Source organism: Ranitomeya variabilis, chromosome 5, assembly GCF_051348905.1.
Source record: "Ranitomeya variabilis isolate aRanVar5 chromosome 5, aRanVar5.hap1, whole genome shotgun sequence".
NCBI lineage: Eukaryota > Metazoa > Chordata > Amphibia > Anura > Dendrobatidae > Ranitomeya > Ranitomeya variabilis.
This window is the reverse complement of record NC_135236.1, coordinates 565,190,853-565,217,576: the sequence shown is the minus strand read 5'-3', so window position 1 is coordinate 565,217,576 and position 26,724 is coordinate 565,190,853. Positions and strand designations below refer to the sequence as shown.

The 26,724-nt window shown below is 43.0% G+C and overlaps 1 protein-coding gene across 2 annotated transcripts in view; it reads right to left on the bottom strand.

Moving 5' to 3' along the window:
• The window catches only part of MAT2B (methionine adenosyltransferase 2 non-catalytic beta subunit), a 56,387-nt gene that overhangs the window by 8,320 nt on the left and 21,343 nt on the right, over window positions 1–26,724 (bottom strand). For both annotated transcript variants that reach the window (XM_077265974.1, XM_077265975.1), the window contains 4 exons: window positions 21,658–21,772; window positions 19,809–19,961; window positions 19,534–19,727; window positions 5,516–5,629 (listed from right to left, as the gene is read on the bottom strand). In XM_077265974.1, coding sequence (XP_077122089.1) covers window positions 5,516–5,629; window positions 19,534–19,727; window positions 19,809–19,961; window positions 21,658–21,772 — 576 coding nt within the window. The remainder of the gene's footprint in view (window positions 1–5,515; window positions 5,630–19,533; window positions 19,728–19,808; window positions 19,962–21,657; window positions 21,773–26,724) is intronic.

The window sequence follows — 26,724 nt, the reverse complement described above, 5'->3', positions numbered from 1 at the left end:
AGGAGACGTTGTGCAGCAGGCCTTCGTGGTAAAATAGCTGCGGGGAAACCACTAAGGACAGGCAACAAGCAGAAGAGACTTGTTTGGGCTAAAGAACACAAGGAATGGACATTAGACCAGTGGAAATCTGTGCTTTGGTCTGATGATTCCAAATTTGAGATCTTTGGTTACAACCACCGTGTCTTTGTGCGACGCAGAAAAGGTGAACAGATGGACTCTACATGCCTGGTTCCCACCGTGAAGCATGGAGGAGGAGGTGTGATGGTGTGGGGGTGCTTTGCTGGTGACACTGTTGGGGATTTATTCAAAATTGAAGGCATACTGAACAGGCATGGCTACCACAGCATCTTGCGGCGGCATGCTATTCCATCCGGTTTGAGTTTAGTTGGACCATCATTTATTTTTCACCAGGACAATAACCCCAAACACACCTCCAGGCTGTGTAAGGGCTATTTGACCAAGAAGGAGAGTGATGGGGTGCTACAACAGATGACCTGGCCTCCACACTCACCAGACCTGAACCCAATCGAGATGGTTTGGGGTGAGCTGGACCGCAGAGTGAAGGAAAAAGGGCGAACAAGTGCTAAGCATCTCTGGGAACTCCTTCAAGATTGTTGGAAGACCATTTCCGGTGACTACCTCTTGAAGCTCATCAACAGAATGCCAAGAGTGTGCAAAGCAGTCATCAAATAAAAAGGTGGCTACTTTGAAGAACCTAGAATATAAGACATATTTTCAGTTGTATCACACTTTTTTGTTAAGTACATAATTCCACATGTGTTAATTCATAGTTTTGATGCCTTCAGTGTGACTGTACAATTTTCATTGTCATGAAAATACAGAAAAGTCTTCAAATGAGAACGTTTGACCAAACCTTTGGTCTGTACTGTATGTGTGTGTGTGTGTGTGTGTGTGTGTGTGTGTGTGTGTGTGTGTGTGTGTGTGTGTATGTATATATATATATATATACACATACACATATATATATATATATATATATATATACATATATATATATATATATATATATATATATATATATATATATATATATATATACACACACACACACACACACACACACGTATATCTACATTTACACACACACACACGTATATCTACATTTTAAAAATTACAAAATAGTAAATGGGCGGATGCAAAAATTTGGGCACCATGCATGGTTATTACCCCTTTTAAAAATATCACAGCATGTGAATGTTTTTTGTATTCAGACAAGAGTCTTTCAATTCTTGTTTAGGGATTTTCATCCACTCTTCCTTGGAAAAATGTTTCCAGCTCTGTGAGATTTCTGGGTGGTCTTGCTATTTTGAGGTCTAGCCATAGATTTTCAATGATGTTCAGATCAGGAGACTGTGAGGACCATTGTAAAACCTTCAGCTTGCGCCTTTTGAGGTAGTCTATTGTGGATTTTGATGTGTGCTTAGGATCATTGTTTATTATTCAACTTCAGCTTTTTTACAGATGGTGTTATGTTTGCATCAGGAATTTGTTGAAATTTCATTTAATCCATTCTTCCCTCTACCCGGGCCGTGAAATGTTCCCCAAGCTGTTGGCTGCAATAAAGACCCAAAGCATGATTGATTCTCCCCCATGCTTAATGGTTGGCGAGATATTATTTTCCTGAAATTCTGTATGTTCTCCACACATACCTTTAATCATTGTGGCTAAAGAATTCTATTTTAATCTCATCGGTACATTGGACTTGTTTCCAAAATGCAACAGGCTTGTTTAGATGTTCTTTTTCATGCTTCTAACGCTGGTGAGGACAAGGAAAGGTTTTCTTCTGATGACTCTTCCATGAAGGCCATATTTTTGCAGGTGTATCGGAACAGCAGAACAATATACGACAACTCCAGAGTCTGCTAAATCTTTCTGAAGGTCTTTTGCAGTTAACCAGTGGTTCTGGATTGCCTCTCTAGCAATCCTAAGGGTACTGTCACACAGTGCAATTTTGATCGCTACGACGGTACGATTCGTGACGTTCTAGCGATATCGTTACGATATCGCAGTGTCTGACAAGCAGCAGCGATAAGGGACCCTGCTGAGAATCGTACGTCGTAGCAGATCGTTTGGAACTTTCTTTCGTCGCTTGATCACCCGCTGACATCGCTGGATCATTGTGTGTGACAGTGATCCAGCGATGTGTTCGCTTGTAACCAGGGTAAACATCGGGTAACTAAGCGCAGGGCCGCGCTTAGTAACCCGATGTTTACCCTGGTTACCAGCGTAAACGTAAAAAAAACAAACAGTACATACTCACATTCTGGTGTCTGTCCTCCGGCGTCTCAGCTTCTCTGCACTGTGAGCACCTGCCGGCCGGAAAGCGAGGACAGCGGTGACGTCTGACGTCACCGCTGTGCTTTCCAGCTATGGTGCTTACACAGTGCAGAGAAGCAGAACGCCGGGGGACAGACACCGGAATGTAAGTATGTACTGTTTGTTTTTTTTACGTTTACGCTGGTAACCAGGGTAAACATCGGGTTACTAAGCGTGGCCCTGCGCTTAGTAACCTGATGTTTACCCTGGTTACCCGGGGACTTCGGCATCGCTCCAGCGCCGTGATTGCAACGTGTGACCGCAGTCTACGACACTGGAGCGATAATCATACGACGCTGCGACGTCACGGATCGTGCCGTCGTAGCGATCAAAACTGCACTGTGTGACAGTACCCTAAGAGCAGCTTTCACTGAAATTTTGCTTTGTCTTCCAGACCTTATCTTGACCCCCACTGTTCCTGTTAACTGCCATTTCTTAGTTACATTTAGAACTGAGGAAAGCACAATTTGAAAACGATTTGCTATCTTATTATAGTCTTCTCTTGCTTTGTAGGCCTCCAGATTTTTCCTTTTCAGAGTGTTAGGCAGCTGCTTAGAATAACACATAGCTGTTCTTTTTTTTGGCACGAGTTTAGAGGAAGCTGAGTTTTTATAAAGCTGGGAAATTTGCATCGCCTGGCCTTTCCTAACAATGATAATGAACAAGCCATAAACCCTAACAGGTTAATTAAGGTTTGAAACCTTGGTCAAAGGTATTCGAGCATACACATCACCAAGGGTGCCAAAACTTCTGCATCTGTCCATTTTCCTTTTTGCAATTTCTTACATGTAAAAACCCCACACTTTTTTGAATAAAATACAAAGGAAATGTGTCATCTTTAACTTTTAGAGATCATTTCATCTTCAACTTGCTTAACTGTTCACAATAACAGTAATTTTGACCAGGGCTGCCTAAACACACGTGTGCAACAGTACCAAAGTCTGTAATGTAATGGATATGCTGCAGTCCAAGTGTGTCATATGCAATGATATGCTGCAGCCCCAGTGACTCTTATGTAATGTAAATACAAAGTGTCTCCTATGATATTCATATGCACCAGACCAAGAGCTGGCTAATATACCAGCTCCAGTAACAGGAGAAAACATTAACAAAAAGACTGTATTAATGTTAAAATGCCCATTCATAGGGCTTTAAGACAGTATGTGTATAATAAATGATAAAAAAGAAGAGTAAAAATTAAACAGAAAAGGAAACTAAACACTTAGATAAATATAAAAACAGAAAAATCGAGACCCAAACAAAAAAGAACCAAAAAGGTAAAAAATCCAAACGAAAGTTTTTGGGAGGTGTGGTGCAGTAAAAGGTGTAGTGCTGAACGGAAGATACATTTCTCCCAGTAGGATAAGATTTGGCTTGTTTTTTTCCTAAAGGTTGAGGACCTACAGTGATGTCAGGATCACGTGATCAGCCCATGTGATAGGTATCACCTGTGGGTGTGGCTATAGGTTATGTAATGACGTTTCTTCTGTTTGGCACATGTTCTGCGTGAGGAGCTAGGCTGGAATGAGCCTGAACTGGTTTTGTCAGTTACATATGCTGCAATGGTTGGCGACAAGACTGGTAGCAAACCTGGGAATGGCACCTGGCGAAGCCGCTGACCTGGCAGCCGCTTAGTTAAGCCCGTCCCGTGCAAGGGTGAGTCTGAAACCAGTGGTTCTCCAAGCTGGAGTATGTATATGTTTTTTCTCTCACTTTCTGCCACGGACTGTTTAAAGTGTTAATAAACCACTGAAGTTTGGACTTAAAGCCTGTGTGTTGCCTCATTACTGCGGCCCTGCCACTACCTACCAGAGCAAATCCCTACAGAGGGGATAAAAGACCATTTATGAAAAAACATGAAAATGTGCCAGTCAGGAAGGGGGGACTGGTCCAGCCCTTAAAAAGCTATGTCCCTTTCAAACCCCACATGTTTTAATGTCTCAATATAAAGAAAAATAAAATGTAATTGTAATTTCATGGTCTCCATTTGTTAGCTCAGTGTGCCGTAGAGGTGAGAACATATAAAGGAGTATGACTGCGGGATTCGAGTGCACTGTTTACTATCTGTCAGCATGGAGATGCACAATCTGCATAGACAAATCGGTAGGAAAATGATCATGAAAACCTATTGTACAGTAGTTTTAGTGTTTTATCTCATACACAACTAGAGTTGATTACAATTGTTACTTTTCCTTGAAAACATTGCAGCATTCAGTCCTGATAACTCCAGCCTTTATCAGGAGGTTTTAATATTTTATCAACTCCCTTCTCACAATGAGACGTTTGTGACCCTGAAGTCTGCCAAGAAGTTTTGGTATGAATACATTTATTTTTAATTAATCTCAAAGGCAAATATGCACTACACCAACAAAAAGGATGATTAGAGTTGAGTAAATTTATTAGAGTGGAATAGAATTCTAGTTGCATTTTACAAAAATCTGTTTTTACAGTGGGGACATTATTTGCAATTTGCTAAAATTGCTAGTTCAGTGAATGGTGGCTGGCTGGTTGCCATAATACTGAACCGTAGAGGGCTGGTAAAAGGTAAAAAAAAAAACTAATAAGCATATCACATCTCCTGTAACCTCCACTGCTCACTATGCCCCATTCGGTCCTCGGCCTCTCCTCTTACCTTGAAACCTGGCCTCTCCATTCTAGGCCAGGACATCCATGATGTGCACAGTGACCTTAAGACATGCAGTCTAGGCCAGGACTTCCAGCTGCAACTAGGCGCGTTACATCTCTGTGTATTTGCGTTGTAAGGCAGCTACTTCATGGATGTCTGTCATGACCTTTCACACTGCTTTCACAGGAACATTCTGGGCTTAGTCACATCTGGAGGTCCCGACATAGTTTGAAGATGCCAGAGGTTTCAGCTGGCCGCAACAGAGAGGTGCCGAAAGCAGGAGAGGTGAGGGATAAGAATTAGTTGGGGTTTTTTCTACATTGTACATTAATTATGTTCCGGAGTGTCTTCAGACCCCAGAGCATGATAAGACACACTCAATTCACGGAAAATAAGTGAAAATGTTAGCTGAGCATCAAATTTCCAGATAAAATCTGTGTAATTTGGTCCATCCAAATCTCGTCAGATCTACTCATTCCCAATTATGATAATTCACACCTGAGGCACATCCACAAAAATCCACCCTTACATCATGTACATTACAGTACTTACTGGTCTTAAGTGGCTGCTGGGAAGGTTGAAAGCATCGGCCATGGCACAAGCAATTTCATATTTAGTCATCTGCTCATTTCCAGACCAATGGAAAATGCCTTTCAGTGAAGGATCCTGGGAAGTGATAATAGATGGCCATTACTGCTTAGAAGATATTTTGTCCTAATGGCATTGGGGACCTGAAACTGCATCAATAAGCAGATAAAAATACATGTATCCAAAGCTCATGAACATGTCTTCAGCTGTGATTGGGCGTGATGGCTCTATGATTGGCACAAGGTATTAGAGCAGAAGTGTCACATACTTTATTCTGACTATGTATACGTAATCCTTCATTTCAGTCATTTAATTCACAAAAGAGTACAATTATGTGCACTATTTACGCACTATTCTGTCCCTTGTAATCTTAGGATTTCTAGTTTAAATGGTCATCCTTATCCCATATATGACGTTACTAATATTCATGGAGGTCTGGTCTCTGGGAGCCACACCAATCCTGAAAATGAAGGGGCTGCAGAGTTTTTTCTCTATACAGGGGCATTCTCAGTCACCGACTCCAGCTCAGCCCCATTTAAAGTCAATGTGGCTGACTACAGTTCCGTGCAAAGACAGTAGAGTCGCCGTACCAGCGGCATGTTCGCGCCAGCCATCTTCAGAGCGGCACTTTGAAGATCAAGGTATGCAAACAGCCTCTTCAGAGATTAAGAGAACAGGAACTCTAGTGGCTCCCATGGGAGTTAGCAATCTTAGCAATGTGACAATGTCCACCCTATAAAGGGCCTTGCCACATGACAGAATAGGACGCAAAACCAGAAACTGCATTTTGAAACTTGTTTCTGGATGTTTGTCATCAATGTAATGCAAAAAAGACTTGCTTAGCTGGACAAGAGACCTCTGACAGGGGATTTGCAGAATAAAGTTTCTCCTTGTGGAGAACACAAACTTGGCACATGGAGATTTACAAGCCATGCAATGCTCCCCGGTGACTAAAGCATAGAGCATGCAAGTGGTGCTCACTGCCTAGAAAACGGACCACCTCTGACAGACCATAGAGGTGCCTCAATTGCCACTTCAGAGGACATGAACTCTAGTGTCACTTATTAGAAGTATCAATCCTAAAAGTCAGCATCAACGCTTTGACGAGCCTTGCCTCATGATTTACAGATACTGGTTTGGCTCTTATCATATTTGCAGACACATGTTTCGAGTTTTGCCCCTCCTCAGTGCAAAGCAAGAAATCTGATTTGGCAGAATGAGAGGCCTCTGATTGAGGTCCTAGTGATATATTATGATTAAATAGAAATCCCTTGCATAAGATCGGCTACCTCTATGCCCCATGTATTTGTCTATATTTGTGTTTAGCAATATACAAGGGACATAAATGTTTTGTAAGACCCCCCCACCGTCTGTTACCACACTATGAGCAAACAGTATGAAGTCAGTATTGCAAACTCAAATGATTCTTAATTAAATCTGGACTAAAATATAACTTTTAATGTATGCAATTTAAAAAAGACTAACTGTGAAAACTTCACCACGTGATATAAACATACAGGGGACTTAAAAAAGGGGGGATAGGCGTACCCCCTCAGGACACAAAAGGTACGTAGGAATAAACGAATATGAATGTGCTGATCCGTTCATATAGAGATCCAGCAACATGCACTGGTAACATGCGGTGAGAATAGCAATGCTAGTGAGTCGAGCAGGCTCGGGTATCTGTGCACAGTGGCGAAATATGTAATGTCTTATAATAAGTCACCATAGGGTTCCAGACCCCAATTGTCTTTGTACACACACACAGTACCTGTGTACCATATTCGTTTATTCCTACGTACTTTTTGTGTCCTGAGGGGGTACGCCTATCCCCCCTTTTTTAAGTCCCCTGTATGTTTATATCACGTGGTGAAGTTTTCACAGTTAGTCTTTTTTAAATTGCATACATTAAAAGTTATATTTTAGTCCAATTGCTACACTCAACAAGTATTTCCATTGGATTCTATCCCGCTAATTTTAATTAAATCTGCCAATGTTTTTATTGCAAAGGGAAAAAGAGGACGATGAGACAATAAAAATAAGTGTTCTCTCTTCACACCAAATTAATTTACCGCAAGTATTCTGGCAAAGATTGTTCTCCAAATCATAGCCAGGGGTCATCGGGATGTAGCTGTACATGACTGACCACTGGAGCAAATAGAATATTGATTTGTACGTTGAGAAAGGATACAACGTAAGAGAACAGAATATCTAATATAAATCAAGGACATATCATTCTGATTTGGTTTCTCTATTTACAGGCTAACACAATATAAAATATTCCTTTTTCCATTTTGAAAGATATATCTGGAGCCAGTGATGATGTACAGTGTAGCTGTCATACTGTTATTTGCAGCTAAACCCAATTAAACCTTTAAAAGCAAGATGATTTAATTTGCAAAAACATTAGTGTCAAGGTTTGAGGTTTCAGGCCTCTAGTGTAAACTAAAGTACTTTATGTGAATCAGTCACTGCATACTTTGTCCATCTGAATTCTAACTTTTCATTTTAAAGGCAATATGTAATCAGAAAATGACCTTTTGTTTTAAAAAAAAAATAAATTTAACATGAAATCTGAATTGATAGTGTTTTTTCCAATTCTCCAAATTTATTAACCAAATATTCAAAATGCACATTATGAGTCTATGGGGTCGGGAACTTAATGTCATGCCGTTCCCCCCATATAGAAAATTATAAAAGACATAATAAAGTGGAGTACTCCAACTAATTACAAAAAAGGAAGAAACAATGGAGTAGCCATGAACCACAAAAACAGAAAAAGTTTATTAAACAATATATATAAAACATCAAGTAACATTACAAAACAATAGGTCTTGTAGCAAAGCAGAAACAACAAGTACGAGGGGGGTATTCCTAGAAATCAAAAATATCCATCAAGGACCCAAAATCACCAAGCAATAAGGTGTTACATCTAGGTGATGAGTGACAAGTGTAAACTAGCTCAAGATTCTTTACAGCTTATGAAAATATTCAGTGCATATAAGGACGCAGGAGAGGCAAGATAGAGAGTAGCTAAGTTGACCTTAGATGTATCAGTATAATACAAACTTCAAATTATTATGCAGATTCCATGAATGTCACCAAGGATAATCAAGCCAATCACGGTGCACAGGTTCCCACATATATAACACAAGTAATTCTCAAAATTAGTATATTAAAAAAACTGGACTTAAAAGATGAAGGTATAATAGTAAAATATTAAAATATAAGCGTCCTCATTGGTTGATACCTTTTAATGCATAACTGAAAATCTTAGTTTCTTACGGTAACAGGATTTTCCAGAGTCCATGACGGCACCACCTGAGAAGGGGTATCAACCCATCAAGGACAAAAAAACCTACTGAATAAAAGCGTGGCACCTCTCCTCTGCATCAGGTGGGTTTCAGAGCATGAGAGGACCTCCAGACAGTTAGTAACACAACCATCACTAATCAACATTTCTTCTTAAAACGCCCCTAAAAGTGCACACCAACTAGTGATAAAAGGTGGGGAATAAAAGCGTGCTTTCATAGACTCTGTAAAATCCTGTTATTGGTAAGTAACTAAGATTTTTCCCCTTCTCCCATGACAACACCCCCTGAGAGATTTATATAGACCAACACACCATAGGGAGGGATCCACGCCTGTAACGCTGTTCTCACAAAGGACAGATCATCAAGAGAAGACAGATTAAGTCGATAATGTTTATAGAATGTAGACGGAGAGGACCATGTCACTGCCTTACCTAACTTGTCAATCGACTCCTCCGCCTTCTCAGCCCAGAAAGTTGCCATGGCCCTGGTGGAATGAGACTTCAAGTTCTCTGGAACTGGCACATTACTAACGGAGTAGGCTAAGCTAGTGGTGTCCCTAATCCAGCTAGATATAGTACCACTTGTTAGTTTGAGGCCTTTCCTAACCCCTAGATATGAAATGAATAAGGACTCGCTCTTTCTCTACCTTTTTGATATGGCCAAATACTGAACCAGGACCCGTTTAACTCCTAGCATGTGAAGTCTCTGTTCCTCCACATTTCTAGGATTGCTAAAAAAGTAGGGGAGAACAATTTCTTGGCTCCTATGAAATTTAGATGCCACTTTCGGAAGATATGCTGGGTCTGGCCTCATAACCCTATCTTCTGAGATTTGGGTAAACAGGTGGTTGATTGATAGAGCCTGCAAGTCACTGACTCTACAGGCTGATGTTAGGGCCACTAATTTTGCTGTCTTTCGAGCTAGTATTTTAATTGGTAATTTGTTTAAAGGGCTCAAAGGGAGATCTCGTAAACGCCTCCAAGGCTAGGTTTAAATCCCAAGGGGGCATTCTTGGGGCCGGTATCGGTCTAGATCTACCACATGCTTTAATAAACCTAATTATCCACCTATCTGCTGCTAGGTTATGATTATATAAAGCTCCTAGAGCCGATACTTGAACCTTGATATAGTCATTGAGCTTATTTTCTACCTTTAAGATGCTGTAGGTATCTGGAGTGTATCTGGGCCCACTGAACTGCAGGAATACAGGAAGTCATTGCCCCAGCAGTAACACTGCCTTCCTTAGGGTACTGTCTCACAGTGTCACTTTGGTCGCTACGATGGCACGATCCGTGACGTTCCAGCGATATCCATACGATATCGCTGTGTCTGCACTCTACTGCGATCAGGGACCCCGCTGAGAATCGTACGTTGTAGCAGATCGTTTGAAACTTTCTTTCGTCGTCAAGTGTCCCGCTGTGGCGGCATGATCGCATTGTGTAACAAAGGTTGTATACGATGTGCGCACAGTAACCAACGGCTTCTACATCGCAAATACATCATGAAATTATCGCTCCAGCGCCGTGCATTGCGAAGTGTGACCGCTGTCTACGACGCTGGAGCGATATTGGAGCGACGCTGGAGCGTCACGGATCGTGCTGTCGTAGCGACCAAAGTGCCACTGTGAGACGGTACCCTTAGAGTTATAACCGGTCTGGTAACTGCTGTGGACAATAGGGTTATGACCTTAGTCTTCTTCTCTTCTGGCAGATAACATATCTGTTTCCCTGAGTCCAAGATAAACCCTAAGAAAGACTGAATTCTCAGTGGTTGAAATCTCGATTTTTTTTCAGATTTAGCATTCATCCCAGCTGGGTCAGACTGGTTCTGACTTCCATCAGTTGGTGATTGCAGTCTTCTCTCGATCTGCCCAACATCAAAAAAATTGTCCAAATATGGAATTATTAAAACATTCCGTTCTCGAAGATGTGCTGTAACCTCTAAAATGACCTTTGTAACTACCCTTGGAGCCATGAAAAGCCCGAAGGGTAGAGTCCTGTACTGAAAGTGCCTGATCTGCTTGTTTATGTACAAGGCTACTCTCAGGTACTGTTGATATTCCGCTAAGATTGGGACGTAATAAGCATCCTTTAAATCGAAGATGCTCATGTAATAGTCTGGGAACAGGATCTTGATAGCCAATCAAGGACTCCACCTTGAAGGGCAGAGATCAGAAAATGTGTTAAGTCCCTTCAGGTTGACTATAGTCCTGAAGCTGCCGTCTGCCTTTTGTATTTGTTAGGAATAGGGGAGAATAAAATTCTTTCCCCCGCTGATGTACCGGCACTTCCGTTGACACTTGTTTGTGTACTAAATCTAGCACTTCTGTCTCCGGGGCTAATTGTTCCCCAGGACTTCTGGGAGAGGATATCCTGAATGCGTGAAGGGGAGAGGACCTGAATTCTAGCTTTAGCCATGACCAAATTATCTTTAGAATTCAACAATTGGATGAAATTTTCTCCCAGGCAGGCTGGAATTGGGACAGTTTTCCTTCTACTTTGGAAGCCTGTCACTTAGAATAATAATAATCTTTATTCATTTAGCGCCAACATATTCCGCAGCGCTTTACAATTCAACAGTTCATATACAAGTCATAAGTAACAATGTTAAAGATAAACAATAAATTAAAGCAAAAATAATGACGACCCTGCCCATAAGAGCTTGTATTCTACAATGGGTACAGTTGCTTATTTACAATGACGGTCCAGCCATCTTGAGGGAATGAGGATAGATAAAGGCTGTATGAGGTTGTCATCAGCCAGTATGTGTGGTGCTTTTGGATGTGGTGGAGTTTGATGGAGAATTATGTTCAGAGAAAGTGAATGGGCTATATATAAAACAACTTTGAATAGGGAATGTGATAAGCCGCTCTAAAGAGGTGTGTTTTTAGGTAGCCTAAAACTGTATTAGTTGTGGTTAGTTCTGATTTCTTGGGGTAGAGCATGCCAGAGGATTGGTGCAACTCGTGAGAAGTCTTGGTGTCTTGGCAAAGAGCAGACACGTCCGAGTACCGATTAGCCAGATAGATGACCATGGCTGCTGCATTAAGGATGGACTGGAGAGGGGAAAGTCGAGTGAGGGGGAGGCCAATGAGTGGAGCATTACAGTAGTCAAGGTGGGAGTGGATCAGGGCAACAGTGAGGGTTTTTGATGTTTCCATGGTGAGAAAGGGGCGGATTCTAGAGATGCTTCTTAGGTGTAAGCGGCAAGAAATTGTATATGGAAGGTGAAGAATAGATTGGTGTCAAACATAACACCTAGAAAGCGAGCCTGCTGCAATCTCTTTTTCTCATCTTTCAGGATACATCAGGGGCTTATCTACAGCATTACAGAATGCGGTTGATAAGCCCCTGATGCCGGTGGACTTAGCTCACCTTCGATTTTGGGGGTGACAGGTTCCCTTTAAGGAAACATCTCCTACATTACAAAACCTGAAGAAGAGAACAACTGGGAATCTCTAGTAGTCACCTACAATGCAAATCTGGAAGTGCTAAGGAGAACTGCAAGGAAACTAAAACCTTTATTAGACCCACCCCATTTCAGTGTTTTAGCCTCCAAAAAAAGAAGAACCAAAAAGCAGCCTCCTGGATAACAGACACAGGGAGGAAAACAACAGGATGCCTCTTGTGGTTACATACAACACCCACGTGAGCATCCTAAGGAAAAAATTGGTGCTGACCTCCAACCCATATTCCAGTAACCACAAACTTAAATAAATATTCCCTGAACTACTATTTCTCTCCTACAAACAGCCCCCTAACTTAAGGAATCTCCTTGTCAAAAGTGTCCACTCATCACAATTAGTGACGGGCACATTCCCATACAACAATAAAAAAATGCAAAACTTGCACCTACATATCACCAACAAATACAGTCTGCATACAAAACACAAATCAGGACTATAAGGTCATTTATTTCTTCCATGTTCATCCTCTAATGTGGTTCACATGGAGGTATCTATATTGGGGAAACCATGCAAAAACTACAAACAAGGATAAATCTACACAGACAGACAAGCAGGAAGAAACTGGACACACCTGAGGGAAAACATTTCTCTGGACCTGAACACGATATAACCGTTTTAAGAGTCTTAGTACTAAAGGGTCATTTAAGGGAGGAGAGAAAAATTTGGGAATTCAAACTAATGAAGATGTTCAATACTTTGACACTAGGACTCAATTTAACACCTGGATTTAGGACTCACTTCATGGATACAATTGATACCTCCACCAGATGGACTCCAGATAACTAAGGGAACCTTCCCACCACCTCTCCATTTAGAAAAAACGATTTGGATTTCCTTCGCTTATCTTTATGAGGCATCACCCCTTTTACCTCATGAACACATGTCCTGCTGTAATAGCTCTGACAAGCTCTTATCTTATTCATTCATTTGTAAACCAGTCTGAAGAAGGATCCTCTGCGCTCTGGAAGCTTTAAAATATGTATTTTTTCTGGTTAGCCAATAAAGGTATCACTCCTAGAATACTTTTGTAATAATAGTATTTACATCAATTTTCCTGGCTAACACGGTACCACAATATAAATTTTTTATGGTACATTACAACAATTAAGGAATGTGCTCCTCAGACCCTTTGGGGGCATCAGAACCCTGGGCCAGATTTCAGATCAGAGGACAATAACACTTTTGCACCCTTATCTATGAACTGCTTCATTATTTACTGACACCACTGTTTCTCCCCTTCCCTCATTGATAGTTCTGATTCACGTCACTTGTCTTATCTATTGCATTATTACTGTGTCCTGTGCTGTATAGTTATGTGACTCTTCAGATTTTGTGTTATGCTGCACCTGATGAAGAGACCTGTGTAGTCTTGAAAACTCGCAATTCATTACCATCTTTTCAGTTAGCTATTAAAAGGTATCAACCACTAAGAAAAATATTAAAATGTAATAGTCCTATCTACTGGCTAACACAATGCAAAGATATATCTTTTTGGTATAATACTGAACACTCACACTTCCTGTTCTGTACTGAAGACTTTTCAGCAGTCTCATTACCATCACAGACTGGATTACAGTGAAGAAAATAGGTATTAAGCTTACCGTTAATGATGTTTCCAGGAGTCCATCCTGACAGCACCCTGGAGGACGTCCTCCTCCCCTTGCTGGGACAGGAAACACACGAGTTTAAAAGGTCATGTCCCACCCCAATCCTCAGTGTTGTAACAAGGACCGCTACAAGGATATGCAGAAAAAACTGTTTAATGGTAACAAACATATTACATTGTATCCAGAACATATTACATCATACATTAGGAACATGTTACATACATGATATAGATATTACAGGGAGGGAACTACCCGTGCTGTCAGGATGGACTCCTGGAAACATCATTAACGGTAAGCTTAATACCTATTTTCCAGGACGTCCTCCTGACAGCACCCTGGAGAGTACCAAAGCACCTCCTTAGGGTGGGATTACCGCTTGGAGGACTTTCCTCCCAAAAGCAGTATGTTGACCAGACAACACATCAAGCTTATAGTGTTTACAAAAAGTGTTGGCACTAGCCCAAGTCGCGGCCTTACAGATCTGTTCTAGAGAGGCACCTGCCCTCTCTGCCCAAGAGGTAGCAATCCCTCGAGTAGAATGTGCATGGAGACCCTCTGGAGGAGAGACTCCCTCTGACTGGTAGGCCTCAGAGATCACGGACGTGATCCACCGCACGATAGAGGCCTTAGAGGCCTTCTTACCCCTATTCTTTCCCCCATACAGAATGAATAAGTTTGGGTCAATGCGCCATGAGCTGGTGGCTGCCAGGTAGTCTAGGACTGCCTGCCTGACATCCAGCAAATGTAGAGCCTTTTCTTTGGCATTAGCAGGGTTATTGCAGAAGGATGGTAACACGATCTCCTGATTTCTATTTTTAATTGTTCCTACTTTTGGAATAAACGAGGGGTCCAGTTTAAGAACTATGCAATCCTCTCTAACCTGGAGGTACGGGTCCCTGGTACACAGGGCCTGAATTTCCCCCACCCTTTTAGCCGTGGTAATTGCAACTAGAAATGCCGTTTTACGCGTGAGGACCGAAATGGGCATACTATCAGTAGAGGCGTAGAGGTCTTTACAGAGGAATTTGAGGACCAGATTAAGGTCCCAGGAAGGCGATAAATGTCTAATAGTGGGGCGCAACCTCTGGGTGGCTCTGATAAATCTATCTATCCACGGGTGAGTCGCTAGGGGATAGTCGAGAAAGGAGCTAAGTGCCGAGATCTGCACTTTCAAGGTGCTTGGTTTGAGACCTTTGTCAAACCCAGCCTGAAGGAAATCTAGGATTCTGGGTAAGTCGGGAGTGCCTGCCGCAACCTCAGACCTGCCACCTTCCAGACAGAATCGCCTCCAGATCTTCAAGTAAATTGCTGATGTAACAGGCTTCCTACTGGACTTGATAGTAGATATTACTCGGCTCGACAGACCCCTTGCCTTCAGGATGAGCCCTTCAGGATCCATGCCAAGAGATGGAGCTTTTCTGGGTTTGGGTGTAGTACCGGACCCTGGTGGATTACATCTGTTCTGAGAGGAAGCTCTACTGGATTCTCGATCGCCAGCTCTAGAAGAAGGGAGAACCAACTCCTTCTTGGCCAGTATGGAACAATCACCATGACCCGAGCTCGATCCTCCTTGATCTTTCTGAGAACAGCCAGGACTAATGCCAGAGGAGGGAATGCATACGAGAGGGGTTCCGTCCAAACCTGGCTCAGAGCATCGATTCCTTCCGGAAGATCCCGAGGGTTCAGTGAGAAGAATCTTGAGACCTTCGAATTTCTCCTGCTTGCGAATAGGTCTATGCAGGGAGTTCCCCAGCGTAGGCATAAGTCCTGGAAGATATCCTGGTTGAGTTCCCAGTCTGTTGCAAACACTCTTTTCCTGCTGAGATAGTCGGCTATGACATTCTGAGAGCCTTCCAGGTGAATTGCTGAAATGGATAGGACTGATCTTTCTGCCCACCGAAATATTCGCTCTGCCAATTCCTGAAGCAGATGGTGTCTTGCGCCTCCCTGATGTTTCAGGAAAGAGACTGTTGTCACATTGTCGGACATTATTCTGACATGGCGATTCTCCAGAATGGGTCGGTTCCTTCTCAAGGCTTCCCAAACGGCATACAGTTCTTTGAAGTTGGAGGAGCTGTGGATGATGTCCTTCGGCCATCTCCCTTGAAGGAATCTGTCTTCTAAGTGAGCTCCCCAGCCCCAGGCGCTGGCATCTGTAGTGACTACTACGTAGGGCTCGGCAGACCAAAACACTCCTTTTCTTAACTTTCCTGGCTCTGTCCACCAGAGGAGAGACCTTCTTACCGGAGAAGATAGCCTTAAAGTACTGTCCAGAGAAGACAGACGCCAGTCCCATTTGGAAAGGATTAATTTCTGCAATGGTCTTGAATGGAACTGAGCCCACCTTGCACACGGAATGCAAGCCGTCATGAGACCGAGGACTCTCATGGCCATCCTTATTGACACCCTGTGCCTTAATAGGAGCCAGATTTGGGACTGTATTGCGTCCAGCTTGGACTCGGGTAGGAGGGATATTCTGTTTGTTGAATCCAGACACACTCCCAGAAAGGTCTTCCTGTGTTCTGGCGTTAGGTCGGATTTCTGCCAATTTATGACCCATCCCAACTCTTCCATCAGCGAGATGGTTCGGTTCCTGTGGTCTGAAAGAATCTCTGGCGTTCTTGCTACCAGGAGGAAGTCGTCGAGATATGGGACTATTATGATCCCTTGACTTCTTAGGAAAGCGACGATCTCGGACACCAGCTTTGCAAAGATACGGGGTGCTGAGGCAAGCCCGAACGGAAGGCACTGGAACTGGCAGTGACAGGTCCCGGATGGCAGAACTACCGCAAACCTCAGAAGCTTCTGAGATGAGGGGTGGACGGGAACCTGATAATAGGCACTCTTCAGGTCGAGAGTGCACATCACGGCGTTCTGATCTATGAGGAGGATTGCCGATTGAATAGACTCCATACGAAACCTCTTGTACCGTACCCAGGCATTCAGCGGTTTCAGATTTATTATAGTGCGAGATTCGCCGGATGGTTTTGTTATGGAAAAAAGGGAGGAGTAATGACCCTGGCTTACTTCTAGAGGCGGTACTGGCACTATGACCTCTGAGGAAAGCATATCCATTAGGTCTATCATCATAGGGGAGTCTCGCGTTACCACCGTAGGCACGATAAATCTGTCTGGTGGAGGGGAGTAAAGCTCGATACGGTAGCCTTCTGACACAGTCCGAAGGACCCATTGGTTTTGGGTGATTCGGGCCCAATTGTGCGCAAAGTGACGAAGCCTTCCCCCTATAAGTGTGGCGTCATTGTGTCTTAGATTTTGAGGAGAGACTGAAGAAACTTTTGTTTCTATTGCCCTGGTTACGGGAACCCCTATAGGATCCTCTATAGGATCTACCCCCTCTAACGTCAGACTGTCACCGGAAGGGGAAACCCCTCCGAAAGGACTGAGGCTTCCTAAGTTTTTCCTCCGGAAACCCCTTCTTTTCATCGGAGGCTGACTCTAGAATAGTATCTAGGGGGGGCCCGAATACCCTTGCTCCAGAGCAGGGAATTGAACATAGTTTCGATTTAGAAGCATTATCCCCAGACCAGGATCTCAGCCAGACCGCCCTTGTAGCTGCATTGGATAGAGAACCGCTTCTAGCCGAAAATCTGACTGACTCAGCAGTCATATCAGACAGAAAAGCCGTGGCAGATCTCATTATAGGAAGAGACTTTAGGATCTCAGATCTCGGAGTCTTATTAGACAGGTGCTCCTCTAATTGACCCATCCATAGGTACATAGACCTAGCTACCGAAGTAGCTGCTATGTTGGTTTTTATTAGAGCCGCGGAGGATTTCCAGGCTCTTTTTAATAGAATATCAGTTTTCCTATCCATGGCATCTCGCAGGCTTGACGAGTCCTCAAATGGTATGGCTGTCTTTTTAGCCACTTTTGCCACCGGAACGTCGACCTTGGGAATTTCTTCGCATAGTTTTACGTCCTCAGGCTCAAACGGAAGACGAGCTTTGAAGTCTTTAGATAGGACCAGTCGGCGTTCCGCCTCTTTCCACTCCTCCAGTATCATGGCCTTAATATGCTCGCTAACCGGGAACACCGTCTGCTGACGTGACATAAGTCCCCCGAACATCAGGTCCTGCCTGGATTGTGGCTTAGGTGTCTCTTCTATTTGCATAGTGCATCGCACCGCCTGCACAAGATCATTTGTTTCTTCTGCCTGGAAGAGATATTTCCTTTGGTGGTCCTGGCTTCCTGACGGAAGCTTGCCCTCCTCTTCAGAGATGAAGTCTTCTGAGTCAGACTTGTCGTCAGAAGTAAGCTCTGGCTCTCTTAAGTCTCGCTCCCGTCTGGCTCTTTTGCGGCTGGGAATAGGGCTGGATTTCTGCGCCATACTAGACAAAGAAGCCTGTACTTCTTCGCGTATAAGGGATCTCATCTCGGACAGTAGTGACGGTTGTTCGTCTCTCATAGCCTTGGATGTACAGTCTGCACACAAGGTTTTCCCTTGAGAATCCGGGAGCTTCGTATTGCAAATAGGGCATCTGGCAGATTTCCCAGAGGCTTTACCGGATCTCTTAGCTTGACCAGAGGAGCCAGAGGGGCCAGCAGGGGTTCCCTTATCCTTAAATGACATAAGATAGGGATAAGCACTGGGGTAAGCCTGCTCCTGCTTGCGGATAGGGGAGTCTGCGCTATGCGCACTTACCCCTTCCTCGACTGGCATGCTTGCTTCCATGATGAGGGCAGCAGGTCCCCGCAGCTCGCAGCGCCGGATCAGGAGCGCTTCAGCCGTTATGCGATCCACGCTGGAACGCACGCTTTCCCCCATACATGCAGCGTTACCGGAAGTGACGGTAACGGATGCCGAAAAACCGGAAGTGACGCGTCCCTGCGAACGTCTGTCTGGAGACGCCGTACTGGACACCACGCTGCTCTGTAAAGCTGCACCGCGCGTGGATGGCGTCCGCAGCCGAGAGCCTCCCACCGGGAGGAGCGGCTGCCACCAGGAGTCTCGTCCACTCCTGGTCTTTGGAGCAGAGGGACCTCCCTCCGGAGGGTTTCTGCCCTGAGCCTCTTGACAGGGGGAAGGGTATTGGCAAGCCGCACGATCCCCCTGAGCTCCGGTAAGCTGCGCAGCTTTTCACTCGTGCGTCCCTTCCTTTCAGGGACAGGAAAAACACTGAGGATTGGGGTGGGACATGACCTTTTAAACTCGTGTGTTAACTGTCCCAGCAAGGGGAGGAGGACGTCCTCCAGGGTGCTGTCAGGAGGACGTCATGGAAAAAAAAACAACTAACAACTCTATAAACACTAGATGACAATCTACTATTCATAATAGGTCCCTTCAAAACAGCATTCGTACCAGATGACATCTTTATACAGACACGCAAGTTTGGTGGAGAAGAAGGGTTTGGAAGATTATTTGGACACGCGTGAAAGGCCGAGGATGGGGTAAAAGCATTTAACTTGAAAAACAGTAAAGCAAACATGTAAATATGTAGATATTTTTTGCTCATTGTTCATATCAAGAATTCAGTTTTCTGGATAAACTCTACATGCTATGTATAGGTAAAGGTAGGGATTTATGCAGCAGAATATTGCACTTCTGTTGGGATGGATGTAGCGCTGGACTATTACCTGAAGTTTCCTTTCGGACATCTGTACACATACGCTGGCCACATCCTTTACATAGGTGGGAAACCTCTGTTGCCAGTGGTCAATGTCGGCCGATTTGTTGCTGTGCTGCACCTTGTCAAACATAACCGTGACTGCACTCTCCTCAATCTTCTCCACATCTCCATACAGAACAGGAACTCTGAGCACGGCAGCACCTGCCCATCAAAAGGACAGTAGAAAAACCTTGCTTAATGTTTTCTATCAAAGTTTTTTCCAGGAAAAGATCAATGTCTTACCATCATTGTTCTGTAGCACAACTCGTTCTCCTTCTAGCTTGGTTTTACCATAGGTATTCAAAGGATTGGGCTCAGAGTCTTCTCTGTATGGAGGGCTACTTCCATCAAATACATAATCTGTGCTTATGTAGATCAGGAATGCTCCAGTGCCAGCTATAATATGGAAGAAAAGCAAAACTCAATACCTTGTTTGGCTAAGCTATATAAGCAACCATTTCTATCGACATTCATTTACATACATTGCACTAGATTTTTGCATGGATTTTCAGAACAGAATTGAATTAAAAGAAATCTGAAGTATCAAAATATACGCTATTTGGACAATACTGACAAGACTGCAATAGAGAATTACAATGTATGCTGTTCCCAGCTTTTTAGATATGTAAAGCGTTATGACCCTGCCACTATTGTTTATGACAAATCCCCCCTCCCTGGCTGATAGAACAAATAATGACTGTAGGTACATTTTTGGGTTCACATTATTTTAATCTTTCAGATTTTAGTAGTGATAATCGGTTTCAATAACATAATTTCAATGAACATAAAAATGGAAGTAGAATTTCAGCTTGGTCATTTTACACACTAGTAAACGGATGAGGAGTGATGACCACATTGCCATTTACTGGTCGTTCTCTCATTGGGCACATGGTTGATAATGTCAGACCAACTGGACAGTTTCCTGATGGAGGGGAAAACCAGTCTCGGCATAGATAGCCATTTCAATGTGATCATCACTACCCTTTAGTGAATTGCCCATGGACGGCTCGTATGAAATTGTGAACCTTGACCACTTTAGCCAAGTTCATACGACGTTTTAGCCACTCATTAGTGGCTCCATGGTGGTTTTAGTCTGCAGCTCTGAAAAACGGGGTTCAGGGGTAGCCTTAATGAAGTAGTCAGAATCATTTTAGGTTTTCTCTGAATTCATTTTAGACATGGTCTGCTTTTTACAGGCGGGTACAAAAATGTGGATGAAAAGGCAGTCACTGTCAAAGGAGGTCATATAGAGCACAAAGTGACTCCGTCTGCTTCATTAAAGTCAATGGCAGATATGCCTGAATCCTGGTTTTTAGGGCTTCAGACAGAAGCCACGGCACGTGGCTACAATGTGATGTGAACCCCGCTTTATTAGCAGACATGTGGCTTACACACTACCTAAAGACTTACACTCTGGAGACAGAAAAAAGCAATACAGCCATGCACAGTATATGCTCAAGCATTGGAAAAGCGGGCGAAAAGTTTGCTTCAGGTAGGCCTAATAGTATAAAGGGCATGCTTTCTTGTGGAATGAGGGGTAATGAGGGCACTCAGTGGCTAGAACACCACAAGTTTGTGATTCTTAAAGTATTCTCGTCTAAAGCTACAAGTATGCAGTCAAAACGTGACTGCAAGCTTGTGAATCCTCACAGTGCGTGCACTGTGCAGTCGTCAGGAGTGACGGCCATTTGAATACTCCCAGCCACATTCCGACTAGACTGTTTCCGTCCTCGCTCAATATGCTTGCACTGAGCGGGACTGCGACCAACTAGTTGGAATGTGGCCAGGAATATGCACACGGCATTCTTGCAGTCAAATGACTGTTTGCTCCCGACACCGGAAAATCTTCACAGCGTGCAGTGCATGCGATATGAGGATTCACAAGTCTGCAGTGACAAAGTGAATGCAAACTTGTAGCTTTAGACCCGACCACAATTTCTATTTTAAACAGACTGCATTAAAGTGGTAGCATAATGTTGTGTCCACCTCGTATGAGATGAGATTTGCCCATTTTTTTTATACACCAATTTCAGAGAATTTTAGAACATGGAAAAAAAAAAAAGATTTACAACATAGGATTCTGTAACATTACCTGCGACTTTAGCTATATTTTCAGAAGCCCCCACATTTAGCATGGTAGCAGAATATGGATTGATCTCAACTACATCAGGTCTCCTCTCAGCAGCGCAATGAACAATCACATCTGGCTGTAAAAAAAAATATATACCGTATATAAAAAAAAATGTACAATTTAGATTCCGTAAAATATACTTTCCCTGGCAAAAATTACGGAATCACCGTCCTTGGAGGATGTTCATTCAGTTGTTTAATTTTGTAGAAAAAAAGCAGATCACAGACATGGCACAAAACTAAAGTAATTTCAAATGGCAACTTTCTGGCTTTCGTTTAGCTTTTCTGTATGTAAATCTCATTTCCTTTAGGCGGTTTCTAAAGGTCAGTTCGGTCACAGACGTTGACTCCAGTTTCCACCCATTCGTTCCTCATTTGTTTTGTTCTGCATTTCCTGTTTTGGAGACATATTGCTTTAAGTTTCCGGTCTTGACGCTTTGATGTCTTCCTTGGTCTACCAGTATGTTTGCCTTTAACAACCTTCCCATGTTGTTTGTATTTGGTCCAGATTGTAGACACAGCTGGCTGTGAACAACCAACATCTTTTGCAACATTGCCTGATGATTTACCCTCTTTTAAGAGTTTGATAAACCTCTCCTTTGTTTCAATTGACATCTCTCGTGATGGAGCCATGATTCATGTCAGTCCACTTGATGCAACAGCTCTCCAAGGTGTGATCACTCCTTTTTAGATGCAGACTAACAAGCAGATCTAATTTGATGTAGGTGTTATTTTTGGGTATGAATATTTACAGGGTGATTCCAAAATTTTTTCCTCAGAATTGAGCGATTCCATAATTTTTTCCCTATGCTTGGTTAAAAAAGTAACCATTACTGACTACCACATTTTTTGTTCTTGATTTCTTTAAGTGTTTCTTAAAGGGCCACTGTCACCCCCCTCCAGCCGTTGTAAACTTAAAGAGCCACCTTGTGCAGCAGTAATGCTGCATTCTAACAAAGTGGCTCTTTTAGTTTTAGGTTCAAGCATACCCCAAATAAAACGTTTTTATACTTAGCCACAATTCCTGTCTCTAGCCAGGTAGGCGGGTCCTCATTCCCCAGCTTGGCCAGCTCCTCTGCCGTCACTCACATCTTCCTGCGCTTTCGGCACCGCCCCCTCAGCGCTGTTATCATTTCAAATCCGGCGCCTGCGCTGTGTACTGGTGTCCTGCGCAGACGCAGTAAGCTCTGGCCGTCTGGTGTAATGGCTGATACCAGAGAACAAAAGACATCCACAGAACACCAGGATGGATCTGCTGCACAGCAAATAGCTGTAGGACCTGCGATGACGTCACTGCCATGTGATTGCCCTAATCACATCAGCCATTACACCAGACGGCCAGAGCTTACTGCGTCTGCGCAGGACACCAGTACACAGCGCAGGCGCCGGATTTGAAACGATAACAGCGCTGAGGGGGCGGCGCCAAAAGCGCAGGAAGATGTGAGTGACGGCAGAGGAGCTGGCCAAGCTGGGGAGTGAGGACCCGCCTACCTGGCTAGAGACAGGAATTGTGGCTAAGTATAAAAACGTTTTATTTGGGGTATGCTTGAACCTAAAACTAAAAGAGCCACCTTGCTAGAATGCAGCATTACTGCTGCACAAGGTGGCTCTTTTAGTTTATAACGGCTGGAGGGGGGTGACAGTGGCCCTTTAAAGCCAGAAAGTTGCCATTTGAAATGACTTTAGTTCCGTGCCATGTCTGTGATCCGCTTTTTTTCTTCAAAATTAAACAACTGAATGAACATCCTCCAAGTGATTCCATAATTTTTGCCAGGGGATGTACAGCAGTCATCAAATCATGTACACTGTGTGAAACAGATGACTGTGGCCATGTGCACATTTTGCAATAAACCAGTTTTTTTAAGCACCATTTCTGCATTAAACTACAAAGGTCTAAGTAATAGACTATATAAAATATATATCATGAAGAGGGTCTGTCACCAGATCTAACAATATATTCTTTATAAATCAAGAAATAGATCCCCTGGTCCTGATGACGGTGGTATACTTTGCTTGTAAATCCATTCCAGAAGGAGTCTTTATTCCTTTCTGAACACTCAGCATTTAGGAGTGCAGCTATACCTGGCCAAACCTCCTAAATCCAAGAGCACCCATGAGGTAAACTCTATCTGCACCCACCGCTCCATGGACAAGCTTCAAAGCTCATCTCTCTGTCCTTCTGCTGCTGGTCTTGTACATGCTCAATAGAAGCTGCGGGCTCTATAGTTCGGCAGTGTAAAAAGGTCCATCTCCCAGCCGCACTTCAGGGCACAAAAACCATTTATAACACAATCTGTTGCAAGAACCAAGCTCACTAAGAGGTAACTCTGCATATGTGGACATTAAGTCTATGGGTGAACATGGTAAATGTGACCAAACTCTAGGAAAGTCTTGGCTGTCAACCACAGTGCTGGGGGTCAGGAGAGAGAAGATGAATATTGATGAAGCACAAGCCTGCTGAACCTCTCACTTAAAGGGTCTATCAGCACTGAATTACTGTTCAAAGCAAGATAAATTGTGTTTAGGGAACCTGTAATATTGTAGACCTAGTTCGATGTGTGGACAGCACTGTACAGAGAAGGAGAAGCTGAGCAGAATGGTATACAGATTTGGTGGAAAAATATCAGCAGAACTTGCATTTTATTCATTGAAACTCCTAGTGTATGTATATCAGTCCAGCGGGAGGTCCTACTCAGTAAGTGACAGCTATCATGGCATGCACAGTCATACAGGGAAGACTGTCAATCACGGAGTAGGACCGCTTACTGGACTCCTATACAAACACCAGGAATATCAATGCAAAAAATGCGAGTTTCACAAACTTTTCCCACTAAACTGTAGTACAACCTGATCAGCTCTTCAGGCTCTCTGACATCCTACCTACAGATCAGATACCATTTTCATGTTCCCTTTTTCATGACAGAGCCGAGAACTATTCCAACAAGCAGTGTGTGTAGCGTATGATGAACTTGACATTATATGCATATGGCAGTCAATTGGACAGACCTGCTAGAAGTGTTTTAAAAGCAAATAAATATGGATATTTAGATTGTCCACCCCAGTGGGGACGGTGATAATGTCTGTAGAGCGATGTGGAATATGGCGCAGCTATAGAAGGCAAATATATTTTAACTATAAAATGAGGTCTTGTCGTTCGACATTGTCTACAGAGATGACCATGATCCTTAAAACACACTTCAAAATGGTTTACAAAATGAGATTCAATATGAGGATTAATGGCCAACAAGAAAAAATATCCCCTAAAAACATAATTTATTAGGTATATTAAAATTACAACCTCAAAACAAACCACCATAAATTAAAAACTGTTAGAAATCAACAACAAGGTAACAATACCCAACCCTGTGAAAAACTGTTAATAGTAAAGATTGCCTCAGAAACAGACTATTTGTACACTGATATAAAGGAAAGTCCTACGTTTTACCCTACCTAGGCCGCGGAGGCTGGCATCCTAGGGACAAGCGCAAAATGGCGCCCACGCTCAACGATGGCCAACCTACTAAACCCTATGATAAATACCCAAAGATATTAGGGGAATTCTGCATATAGCTATCACAACTATGACCAGAATCAGTATACGGCCACATTCACATGTTGAGTATTTGGCGAGTTGTTTTTTTACATCAGTATATGCAAGTCAAAACCAGGTGACAAACAAGAACAGTCAGAGGAAAAGTATAATAGAAACACGTCACCACTTCTGGATTTACCACCCACTCCTGGTTTTGGCTTACAAATACTGAGGTAAAATACTGATCAAATACTGAACATGGGAACGTGGCCTTAACCACGAAATACGCAGTATGCAAGGATAACCAAGTAGGAAAGAAAGGTACCCAAAAAGGTAACAACCATAGGTCACCCAACATAATATATGACAATAAATAGATAAACCACCTGTATACTTATCAATAAACCACCATTGTCAATATAGATCTATAAACACAGCGGGGTATAAAAAAAATAAACATACCAAATACTCATAGCTACATCACATTTGCCCATCTTGCACCAAGGTCAGCATATTAAAAAGGTTATAAAAGTTCCTTCAAAATAAATTAACCAGAAAAATCAACATGTGTCATAAGATACTCATCAGTCCACATGATGTCCTCAAAGTGGTTTATCCATTATATATTATATTGGTAGTGATAAGCGAGTGTACTCGTTGCTCGGGTTTTCCCGAGCACGCTCGGGTGACCTCTGAGTATTTATGACTGCTCGGAGACTTAGTTTTCATAGGGGCAGCTGAATGATTTACAGCTATTAGCCAGGCTGAGTACATCTGGGGGTTGCCTGGTTGCTAGGGAATCCCCACATGTAATCAAGCTAGCTAGTAGCTGTAAATCATTCAGCTGCCACGATGAAAACTAAATCTCCGAGCAGTCATAAATACTCGGAGGTCATCCCAGCATGCTCGGGGAAACACGAGCAACGAGTACACTCGCTCATCACTATATATTGGGTGACTTATAGTTACCTTTTTGGGTACCTTTCTTTTTTACTTGGTTATTCTAGCATACAGCATCTTTTCTGGTTTATACTGGTGATCTCTGGTCATAGCTGTGATAGCTATATGCAGAATGTCCTTAGTATATTTGGGTATTAACTATAGGGTTTAATAAGGATAGCCATTGTTGAGCGGAGGTGCCATTTTGCGCTTGACCTTAGGGTGCCACCCTAAGTGCTCTAGGTAGGAGAAAGTGTAGGGCTTTTCTCTATATCAGTTCATACTAGTCTGTTTTTGAGGCAATCATTATTATTGGCAGTTTTTCGCATGTTTGTGTGCTGTTACCTTAAAGGGGCTTTCCCAAGAACAAAGTTAAATTGAAACATTTTATTAAATAGATCTTTAAATATTAATAATTTCCAAAATTGGATGCGTTTAAAAAAAAAAAATGTCCCTGTGCTGAGATAATTTTATAAATGTGCCCCTGCTGTGTACTCTGTAATGGCTGTGTCTGACTGTACAGGAACATGGTCTGATCACATCACATCCCCTGGGTGG